Source organism: Orcinus orca, chromosome 3 (assembly GCF_937001465.1).
Source record: "Orcinus orca chromosome 3, mOrcOrc1.1, whole genome shotgun sequence".
Lineage (NCBI taxonomy): Eukaryota > Metazoa > Chordata > Mammalia > Artiodactyla > Delphinidae > Orcinus > Orcinus orca.
In genome coordinates, this window is record NC_064561.1 from 173,647,025 (window position 1) to 173,659,109 (window position 12,085).

At 39.9% G+C, this 12,085-nt stretch overlaps 1 protein-coding gene across 1 annotated transcript in view; it reads left to right on the plus strand.

Annotated features, from left to right (window-relative positions):
- DNAH5 (dynein axonemal heavy chain 5) overlaps positions 1-12,085 on the plus strand; it is a 376,240-nt gene that overhangs the window by 342,555 nt on the left and 21,600 nt on the right. Inside the window, exons 70-73 of the mRNA XM_033436578.2 lie at positions 117-307; positions 4,190-4,311; positions 7,168-7,317; positions 10,136-10,381. Of these exons, the coding sequence (XP_033292469.2) occupies positions 117-307; positions 4,190-4,311; positions 7,168-7,317; positions 10,136-10,381 (709 nt within the window). The remainder of the gene's footprint in view (positions 1-116; positions 308-4,189; positions 4,312-7,167; positions 7,318-10,135; positions 10,382-12,085) is intronic.

Here is a 12,085-nt window from a genome sequence, read left to right on the forward strand (position 1 = left end):
ATGTGTAAAAAATAAGAATTGGTCCTCCAGAGTTACTTATTTTCCATTAAAGGCGTTGTTTTTAGGGACAATTGAAAAGGATGGGGCAAGGCTGATTTAAATGTTCTCTTCTCCAGGTCTGTCAAGAGCCCAGTTACAAGCAAGAGGATCGCTAATATCATTGAGCACATGACCTATGAGGTTTATAAGTACACGGCTCAGGGTTTGTACGAGGGGCACAAATTTCTCTTCACCCTGCTGCTTACCCTAAAGATTGACATGCAGAGGAACCGAGTCAAGCATGAAGAGTTTCTCACCCTTATTAAAGGTCAATATTAGAATAGAAAGCATTGTGCAGATGTAGGAATTATAGTGAAGGTCTTGTGCATTTTTCTTTTTAGCAATAGCAGTTTCCTTGCATTTCACTGAAGATTGCATTTATGTGAGATTTTTTTAACATTAAAAAAATTAATCACTAATTAATTAATCTTTTTATTTTTGGCTGTGTTGTGTCTTTGTTGCTGTGCACGGGCTTTCTCTAGTTGCGGCGAGCGGGGGCTACTCTTCGTTGTGGTGTGCGGGCTTCTCATTGTGGTGGCTTTTCTTGTTGTGGAGCACGGGCTCTAGGCATGCGGGCTTCAGTAGTTGTGGCATGCGGGCTCAGTAGTTGTGGTGCACGGGCTCAGTTGCTCCATGGCATGTGGGATTTTCCTGGACCAGGGATCGAACCCGTGTCCCCTGCATTGGCAGGTGGATTCTTAACCACTGCGCCACCAGGGAAGTCTGAGCTATTTTATTTGTTCATTAATTGCATGAATATTTATTGGGAAACTATTGCATGCCAGGACACAGAATAGGCGCTTGAAACATAATAAACAGTAAGTAAATTGTGCAGTGTGTGAGGAGCTAGTAAGCACTATGGAAAAACGGAGAAGGATAAGGGAGTTGGGGAATGTTTAGTATGTGGAGTGGGGAAGGTTTAAAATTTTTAATGGGATATTTAATGGGATCTCTCATTGGGTAGGATTCCCGAGAGATGGACAGGTGGCCAAGACCTGAGGGACCAGGGGATGCTGGTCCTGGGGACGTTTAGAGAAAGTGCTGAAGGTTGAGGAGGTGACATCAATGCCTCTAGTGGGAGAGGGCATCCTATGATGAAGGCAAAGCAAAGCAACCAGGGTGGCTGGAGCAGAGTGGGTGAGGTGACCATGCCACTCATCCCATGGATATTTCCTCTGTATCTATTGTAGCATTGATCACAGACAGGGCCCCTCTGCCATGGAAGGCTGGGAAACACACATTTGCTATCACATTCTTGAATGTCTGGACAAAAAGTATTTAAAGAAACAGTGGAAATGATGCTAGGCTCGAAATGGTTTTATCTACTCTACCTTTTTAAACAAAGGCTTATCTTTAAAGCTAAGGCACAACTTTATCTTTGGAGGGGTGGATTTTCATTGACTTCACCTACATGGAGAGTAGATTTGCAGAGGAACTTGAAGAGGATCCCAATGGGGGCAGTAGAGAAGGGCACACATGGGGGTATGTAGGTCAGAGTCATACTTATACATACACAAATGCATATTCATGTTCATATACCTATGCTTATGCATCTATAACTATATCTATGTATCTTATGGTAGCAATAAAGACTTATTTAGTTAGACTTGAAAACTCAGAAATTATGATTTGTGGATGATCTCTCTTTCTCTTTCTCTCTCTTGTTTCTAAACGTTGAACCCTTGACCCTTAGGTTTCTTTTTGTTCCAAGTGTCCTAAATCGGAGCACATGGAAGATGAATGGTCTGGTGAGACATCACCTTAGGTGGACATGTAGGTGTAGGAGTTGCCTTCTTCAGTGAGTCCTTCGTATATAAATGATTTCTGGCCTCAGTGACTCTGGTCCTCCAGCTGATGGAGCTTCCTATGGGAAAGTTGTTCCTGACACCCTCAATTCAGGCGTGAGATGCATTTCCCTATGGAAATGTCATTGAACATAGTGTCCAGAAATACTGTAAAGTGTGTTACAGTTTGGCGTGATCGAAACAAACATGGGATTTAGAGTTGGGAAGACTCTAAGGGAAAATAGTGGCTTTGCCACCTTCTGGATGAGTGGTTTTGATCAGGTTATTTAAACTTTTCAAGCTTCAGTTGCCTCAGCTATGAAACAAAGATAGTCAAATCTACATAACAGGATTGTTGAGAATTCGCACAACTTATATAAACCCTGGCACATAGAATAGCTCAACAGATGATAGGCATTGTTATATTATCTTTAGTTTTTTAGTTTATTTCGATTAGTCTGAGGTTTGCATAGGTTGGACAGGATTTTGTGGGACTTTGGCATTCAACAGCTATTTCTTGTACTCCTTTAGGACACAGAGTTTCATAAGATTTCCCTTTGTTATGTTGGTGAAAGCTACCCAATGACATGAACTCTTTCTGTAAGGACTTTAAAATCACTTGTTTGAAAATGTTATTTAGAGAGCAACAGTGTTTTGATACTGATTTTTTAATTTACTCATCTCTAAGATGGGAAAGCATCAGGCTGGATGACTAAGTCTGCCTTAGCTATGCCACTTCACGATACAAGGTACAACTTGTATAAATCATTGTAAGCATGTTTCACTTTTACAAGGTATAATGATAAAGATTTAAACCTTCTTTCTCCCAAAGCAAGGGTTTGAGGGATGAAGGGACTGGCATAATTCTCAATCATCTTGAGAATTTAGTTTGAATTATTCCTATCCCAGCAGTTTATTCATCAAAAGTCCATCTAATCTCATGCCATATTATCCAGGAATATGTTCCCCACTCCCTACCATTACAACATTCTTTGTTGCCCAAAGTATACTTTTGAGGCAGGCAAGATATTCATGACAGTGTTACCCTCTATTAAACAATGAATAATCTTTGGCTGCAAGGAACACTCTTTTCCATGAAAAGCTTCTCCCTAATCCTGTGGTGAATACATTATTCTTTTCAGTTTGTTGGAAAATGGACAGTTTCCATGGAAATTGGTGCGACACTTTGCAATACAGTGGCATTGTCCTTAGGTCTTTAACTGCTTCCTGGTGTTCAAGCAATCTGTTTTGCTTTCATAAGCTAATATTTTCACCGAAATGGCTTCACTTACCTCTTGTTCCACTTACCTTGGACGTCTACTAAGATGGATTTGGCAAAAGACAGCAATTTCCTGGGGTCCATGGTACCTGAATAAAGTAGAGATTGGCTCAGTAAATATCTTGAGTATTATTACTTGTTTATGACCTGCTCTGTTCAAAAAAAGATTGTAGCCAAATGGATTGGTTATATCTTTCTAAGAATTATGGTTAGAGCATATTTTCCCTGAAACATTTTAATAGATGTTATTTATTGAACAGTATATTTTATCCTATAGAAGACTTGATAACCCTTTCTTTGACCTAAAATATGATTGTTCACACATTTAGTTTTTCTGGGATGGGCAACAATAACTTTTTAAACTGTCATTTGTTTTCTGGTGCTGTGAGAGTTATATGAGTTATGTGAGCGTAGGTAAATCATCAGCAAAATGATAGGCGTCAGTACCAAATGGAAATGTTTGTTGTGGGTAGATTGACGAAAAATAAGTGACATAGCACAGGGCCCTTGGGTGTGCTCAAAATGGATGTAAATAATATACTGATTTATAGAGGAGAACCCTTCAAACGCAGGTAGTGCTACTAACGTTTCTAGATAAATTATCTCCTTAAAATGAGCTTGTGCCAATATTTGGCAATTCTTAATGCTGACAATAGCTGCTCATTTAGTGACCCTCTGCTTTGTCCTTGATCCTGTTTTGAGTGCTGTACACTCACTTTATATATTTTCTGCCATTATCACAACACCTAGGCTTCATTATTCCCATTGTACATATTTGGAAACAGAGTTCCAGACAGATGAGCTGGCTTGTCCCAGACCTTGGCCAGCTGGAGCTAAGACAGAATCCACTACTTACCTAAATCCAAAGCTATATTATTGATCCTTAAATGTGTTTTTCTAAAATCATCTATTCCTTTATTAAATGTTAAAGCTTGTTCATCACTATGACTTATATTTCTGAGTTTAATAAATGTCCAGGTAGTAAAAGAATTGATATTAAAATAGTTCCAGCAAAAGCTTTTTATAAAGAGATTGTTTTACAGTAAAGAAAGAAAAATTTAATAACTTAATATGTTTAACTTGAAAGGTGGTGCCTCGTTGGACTTGAAAGCCTGTCCTCCTAAACCAGCCAAATGGATCCTGGACATGACCTGGCTGAATTTGGTGGAACTGAGCAAACTTAGACAGTTTTCTGATGTCCTTGATCAGGTAACTTGTGCTTTGAGTAAACTTATGATCATGTCACAGTGAGCAGCTTCCTGATTTATCATTTGGCTACACTACTTGGGGAAGAGAGAGATTTCTTTGTCACTCTTAAAATGGTATGACCAGTGCTTGACTTTCCTCACCGCTCACTCATACTCTGATAAAGCACACTCCATCCATGGCAGGCTGGTCTCGCAGGAAGAAATTAGTTACCTAGGAAGTTTAACCAACGCTGACCTGGATGATATGTCAGTATCACCAATTGGAGACCCTCGAGTGGGGAAACAGATTCAATTCGATTAAATGATTAGATATGATTAAAAGGTCTTGCCGTCTTTCTAAAGATCAAATGAAAAGTAATAAGGACACCCTTCCTCTAAGTAATAAATATCCATTCTTACCTCTTGTTTCTCTCTTCTTCCTCTCCTCCTTATACTGCCTTAGCTAGGCATCTGGGTCTGAATCTAACACAAACACCTGGCCTTTTATCTTTAGAAGTCGTTGTCCTTTCATAAGCAGCAAGTTCCTGATGAATTGTGTATATATGGGTATTATGGAACTTGGGTATAGAAAGTTGAATTGGGACAAGCCAGGAAATAGCTTCTTGAGAATCTGATGACCAGCGAGAAGCTGCATGGACCGCAAGGTGGCTTTCTTCAGCTGCCAGATGAAGGCTCTTTTTCACCAGAAAATGTCTTAACACTGGTTCTTTTTTTTTTTTATCATTAAAGTATAGTTGATTTACAATGTTACGTTAGTTTCTGGTGTACAAGAAAGTGATTTAGTTGTGCATATATATACCTATATTCTTTTCCATTAGGGTTTATTACAAGATATCGACTATAGTTCCCTGTGCTTTACAGTAGGACCTTGTTGTTTATCTATTTTATATACAGTAGTTTGTATCTGTTAATCCCAAGCTCCTAATTTCTCCCTCCCCCACCCCCTTTCCCCTTTGGTAGCTGTAAGTTTGTGTTCTATGTCTGTGAGTCTGTTTCTGTTTCATAGATAAATTTATTTGTATCATATTTTAGGTTCCACATATAAATGATATCATATGGTATTTGTCCTAATGCTCTTTCTAGACTTTGCCAGTTTAAATTGACTGGAAGCTTAAGCTCTGCTATATTTTTATGTTTTGGCTTACACCTGGTGATTACCGTGTAATTAGGGTATAAGCCATTCTTTTGGGTTAAATAGCTTTTTTGGGGGGGAGATTTTAATGCATTCTAGCTTGTTCCCCCATGGGATGACTCCTAGTGACCTTTCCTGGATCAGTTATTGAAGTAGCTGTCTTCTGGAGATTATATTGTATACCTGAAATCCCTCCATATTATGTAGTGTTTCATGATTGAAAGAGGTTATTTTTTTATTCTTACATGATATTTTCTAAATATGAACCCAAATGGTTTTTCCTTTGATTAGATCTCCAAGGAAAACACTTGGGGCTGTAATCAAAGGGAATATACCAGAGAACATAAGATCATGTTTATCTGCAGATGTGATTTATTCTATGATTTTGAGGTGCTTGCCCATGTAATGCTTGCCTCTCTTTGATTTTTTAAGCTTCAAATGATAATGGACTGTGTTTTTTTCCTTTATCAATTGCCTAAAGGAAGCAAGTGTGATTATTCATTTGATGCTGATATTAAGTGGTGTATTTCAAATTACTGTAGATTAATAGAGTATTGACCAAGAGACTTCAATAATAAACATGTATTAAATGTCTTCTTTTGTTCCAAGAATGGTCCTGGGAAATGAGGAAACATAAGTGAATGAGACTTGGTTCTTTTTTTTTAAAATAAATTTATTTGTTTTATTTTGGGACTTCCCTGGTGGCGCAGTGGTTAAGAATCCGCCTGCCAGTGCAGGGGACATGGGTTCGAGCCCTGGTCTGGGAAGATCCCACATGCCGTGGAGCAACTAAGCCCATGCACCACAGCTACTGAGCCTGAGCTCTAGAGCCTGGGAGCCACAACTACTAAGCCCATGTGCCACAACTACTGAGCCCGTGCGCCTAGAGCCCGTGCTCCGCAACAAGAGAAGCCACTGCAATGAGAAGTCCGCGCACCGCAACAAAGAGTAGCCCCTGCTCGCCGCAACTAGAGAGAGCCCATGTGCAGCAATGAAGACCCAAGGCAGCCAAAAATAAAAAGATAAATAAATAAATAAAATAATAAATTTATTTATTTTTGGCTGCGTTGGGTCTTCGTTGCGCACGGGCTTTCTCTAGTTGTGGCGAGTGGGGGCTACTCCTCATTGTGGTTCACGTTGCATTGGCTTCTCTTGTTGTGGAGCACGGGCTCTAGGAGCATGGGCTTCAGTACTTGTGACTCGAGGGCTCTAGAGCGCAGGCTCAGTAGCTGTGGCTTACGGGCCTAGTTGCTTCCCGGCGTGTGGGATCTTCCCGGACCAGGGATCGAACCCATGTCCCCTTCATTGGCAGGCAGATTCTTAACCACTGCGCCACCAGGGAAGCCTGAGACTTGGTTCTTAGTCATAGGGGATCTCATGGAGCAAAACAGGTTTCCTTAAAATAATGAAAATGAATTTCCATTGATTTCTCTATTCTTTGCAGATTTGTTCCCACAAAGTCATAGAAGAAATTCCACAACCCAGGGCTCTCCCTCCTTTAAGAGGGAGCCGGAGGCTGGTGTTAGTACAGACTGACTTTAGAGCAAATCACATTTGATTTTAGACTCTCAACTTTTTGGTGCTAGGATATAAAATTTTAAAAAATACTCAAGGAATAGCATTCACACATGCCTGGAATGGTCAGAAAGAGAAAAAATATCTGTGAATGCTTACTGAAAGATTTTTCTGTGGTGTGACACTTTTCTTATCCCCTGGTATTTTCAGATATCAAGAAATGAGAAAATGTGGAAAATTTGGTTTGATAAGAAAAACCCTGAGGAGGAACCCCTTCCAAATGCCTACGATAAATCTCTAGACGGCTTTAGACGTCTTCTCCTTATTAGATCCTGGTGTCCCGACAGAACCATTGCCCAGGTAAAAAGTACCTATTTAAAAAATAGGAGAATATTTTAAAGGAACATTTCCTTTTAAATTTAAAAGAATATTTAAAATATTAATCCCAATGAGAATTTTTGTGTTGGCTTCTGTGTAATTTTCTAGCAATACAATTGTGAAAAATGGAAAAATAAACAACAAGTAAGTGTACGGAGGAGTGTATTTGGGCTAAGTGAGTTAATAATTTTCTTTGGTCTAAGTGATACAACAAGAGTGAATGAGGAAACTATGTCAGGTGGTTATATAGGTCTAATGTGAAGGTAATGCATTGTTTTTCCATATTATTTTTATATTAACTCAAAAAAGATATGGCTACTCCATTTTGCTAGTAGTAAAGTGATGTTTCTTGAATAGAAAGACTGCTCAGGTACTGGGGAGGGGAGAGGAAGACTACAGGGCAGTATAGCATCCCCAAATCCGTAGCCATTACACCAGGATGTGTCACAAACCTCGATGTGAGAAAGAAGGTTTGCCTAAATTTCTTTGAATGATACATATGGTTTAAATGTAAACCCTGGCTCTACAAGATCCATCTTTTCAAAGACTTTTAATCTGTTGGCCTTACCGTCATGGAAATTTACCCATGAAACAGACTTGTGGTGTCTTGCCTTCACAGCTAAAAGTTGAACTCTACTATTCACAGACATTGATTTTTTTTTTTTAAGGCCTTCTTTAAATAAGTCATAAAATAACAGTAGGCTGGGGTTTCTAATAGAATGTAGGAATTTTTCCCCTTCACTCTCCAGAGGGAGTGTTAAAAACATATGGAGTAACCACCTGGGTACTGTGGAATCATGAAAACAACTAGATTCAATCATTTATTGAGAAAAGAAAAATGAGTTTTGCAACTCAGGGCACTGAGATCAGTTTTTTCTTCTCAACTTCATTGGTTTTTCTTCTCAACTTCATTACTTTTATCCTGCCCAAATGAATTGTCAAACAGTCGCCTTATTTAAGGGGAGTGTAGAAGTTTCTCTTCTTTTCCCCTTCCTTCTCTCCTTCCTCCCTCCCTCCCTCCCTTCCCTCCCTCTCTTCCTTCCTTCCCTTTTTATATTTTTCATAACACTTTATTGGGTTCAGTGCTGAAATGTAAGTGTCTGCCACCCCTTTGTAACTTTGTCATCTTCATTCTGGCCTCTGTCACCCTTAGGCTGATGACAGCCATGTCTTTCTAACTGGTCTCCTGTAGTTCATTCTTGCTCAGTCTAGTCCATCTTGTATATTCTAGAAGAAACAGAAATATCATTATGGTATTCCTTTAATGGCTTCCCATGGCCCTTATGGTAACACCCAAGTCTTAAGCAAGATCTAGAAGGCCCCTTGGAAAAATGTTCTCTCCCCTGAAGTTTTTATTCTCACATTAGATTCCTTTTGTGATTTTCAACCAGACACCACTTGGGGAAGCCTATTACAAGGTCTACAATGTGGACATATTTAATCCCCATTCCCCACAAGCAACATCAGGCTTGTCCATAGCATTTTGACTGAGCATGAGTGCATGTCCAGGGACATTCAAAAGCCTGGTTGCAAGAAGAACACACTGTCAGAGGGTGTCTTGTGCTACTGCCTGTTTATGTACAGCTGTGAGCTAAGAATGGTTTTTATAGTTTTAAATGGTTGAACAAAAGCCAAGAAGAATAATGTTTTGTGATATGTGAAAATTATATAACATTCAAATTCCAGTGTCTATAAACTTTTATTGGAACATAGCCATGCTCATTTATTTATGAACTATCATTTGTTTATGCTGCAGTGGTAGGTTGAGTTGGGCAACAGAGTCTGTACGGCCATGAAGGCCTAATGTATTTACTACCTGGCTCCTGATGTATGTGTAGGTAACAGTATGTTAGCTCATAGCTTGGATGGAAATGTCCAGGTGGGGTCAGTGCTGAATTCTAAGGCAAGATTGGCCATTTTGAACTCCTTGCTATGCCAGAGGACAAAACACCTGGATCTTGAGAGATGCTGCAATGATGGCAGGTACCCAGGTGCCTGTGTCTGAGAAACAACTGCAGTTTGTGGAACACCTGAGCGTCCAGCCTTTGAAGTCCTTCCTGATTGTGAAGCACACTGCCCAGTGGCTGTGATGAAGGTGTAAACAAGTAGACTTTTGGAGAAGCCAAAGAACATGTCAGGCAAACTTGTAAAGTACCTTTCAGAAAGCTGTAAAAAAATGTACAGGCATTTATACTCAGGTTAGAGACTTCAATACTGGATCTGGCCAACCTTGAAAAAATATTAAGAGGTACAAAATTACGTGGTACCGTGTGCTCCAAATGCAATTGGATTAAATCTTTAAAAATTAATTAATTTGATAAGTATGCAATAAATTTCATACATAAGTAGTCACTCAGCAGTAATTATCTATTTGTTAAGTACCTATTAAATCCCAGGCATTGTACTGTTTACTTGATTACTTGAATGCATATACTTTTCCCTTAAAGCATCCTCAATAGTAGAGTTGCCTAATATTTCAAATCTTTTGTATAGCATGAAGCAGCCGGTGTATGGAAACAGGTCCCAGACAAGGAGTCAGCCAACCTGGGTTCTAGTCTTTTAAGTGGGTGATTGTGTTTTTGGCAAGTAACTCAGCTTCTACAGAGTGAGGATTAAAACAAGCAAGCAAACGAACAAACAGATAAACCAACGAGAAAAAAGCCTCTGCCCTATTTTCCTGGCAGGGTTACTGTAGACATCATTGAGATAATCTACAAAAATGAATTTTGGAAACCACATTGAATTATGCACAAGAAGGCGTTGGAGCTAGTTTTGGTGACCCGTGTACTGTTTTTGGCAGGCACGTAAATACATCGTGGACTCCATGGGAGAAAAGTATGCGGAAGGTGTTATCCTGGACTTGGAAAAGACATGGGAGGAATCTGATCCACGGACACCACTCATCTGTCTCCTGTCTATGGGCTCAGACCCCACAGGTTCCATCATCGCCTTGGGGAAGAGATTAAAAAGAGAAACCCGCTACGTGTCCATGGGGCAGGGCCAGGAGGTCCACGCTCGCAAGCTCCTGCAGCAGACCATGGCGAACGTGAGACCAGATGTCTCCTTTTGTGTTATGATGTTGACATTGCAGGTTATAGAATAACGATGCAGAGAGCTTATGAATCCTTAAGAGTTTAAACTTAGGTATTGTATTCTGTTTACTAAACAGGAAAAAGCATGATATCTATTAGAAAATTTCCATGGAAAAATGGACACACTTAAAACTTTTTCTGCTGAGCCTTCACTTATGGAAAACTTGCCCAATCAGAACATCTTATTTCCTGACCAGTTTGCATAACGCTAAACCCCACTGCAGGTCCCAAACGCTCTGTAGGGTTCATAGTTCCTCCTCTCTGCCATACGCTCCAAGCCCTCCAGCTCTGCTCTTGGAATCCATAACGCTCCAGAATCTACGACACCATGCCTTTCTTGGGTTCCAGAATGCATCATCTGTGCCCTGGGGTCCCCTAGGCCTGCCCCCAATCCCAGAGGCCAGGAATCTGCTATTATCCTGTGGTGGTACCAGAGGTTTTCAGGAAACCTGGCCTGTTGCCTTCCAGGTGGGTCTCCTAGAGCCCTTTGCAGCTTGCAAATTCAACAGTGTACAGAGCAGACCAAACGCTAAGCTCACCCTGAAACCATTGGGTTCTAGGTCCCAGCTGCTGACTCTAGAATCTTACCACTGTGCTGCATCCTGGTCCCCTTCCCCTGGTCTGGAACTGAGCTTACTGTGTTCTGGAAGCTCCATATTTACCTCTTCCATCCTCAAGCTGTGCCCTGCCCTCAGCTTTGGTGAAAGGGAGAGGTCTCTCATGTGTGCTGTGCTCTGTCTGATGCACTTAGTTTGTAGTTGGGAGGGAGAGGGCAGAAAGCACCTGATTTAAATATGCTGAGAGATGAAAAAATACATCCATGATTCAGAATCCTAGGTCTGGTCTGACACGAGCGCTTGGTGGGCCTCCATCCTGGCCTCTCCCCCGTCATCCTCCCTCCCCCTTGACTTCCTTCCTCTGCATGGTACTGTACTTAGAGCAAAAACACTAACATTCACAGGACATGGAGTTAACTTGAATTTAAAATAAATAATGGTGTAACTAATAGCTTCAGGCAACTAAATTCTAATTTAAATGGAATATTTTTAGCCTTCAATTTATCTGTGTTTTTTGTTTAGTAGTTTAATTTCAAGTAAAAAATTTTTTAAAATCTTTATTATTATTAGCATGCTTATAACTTGTCAGAGACAATAGTGTTTTATGACAGAGTGAACCAACTACCCAAGAATAGCAAAATGGGTGATCTGCTCAGTAAGAACACAGAGTATTCATACAGAGTGTGACAATGCCAAAGAAACAGTTTTGGCCAAAGATTCCTTTCCATGGGTGAAGATTGAACCTTCCAAGTTCTCACCTAAGAAACTTAGATCAGGAGTCACTTGTATGCTGGATGAAAGAGAGCATCTGAAGGCTTTTTGTAGTTATGTTTTATATTTAATTTCCCTTTTTTTTTGAATTGTGGATAGTGTCAATTAAATTTTCATAGGACAAAATAAATAGTTATTTATTCAGCAGTGCTATATACTTCTGAAGAAAATGTAAGGGAATATGTGACATTCCAAAATGATCAGTTTTACATGTAACTTGACTAAGATTTTATATCTGGTGCTTAGTTTGTTTCTTGGAAAGAAAAATATCTCAGGTTACACTAATCAAATCTTTACACTAATCAAATCTAAGTGATCCAAAGTCAGAGA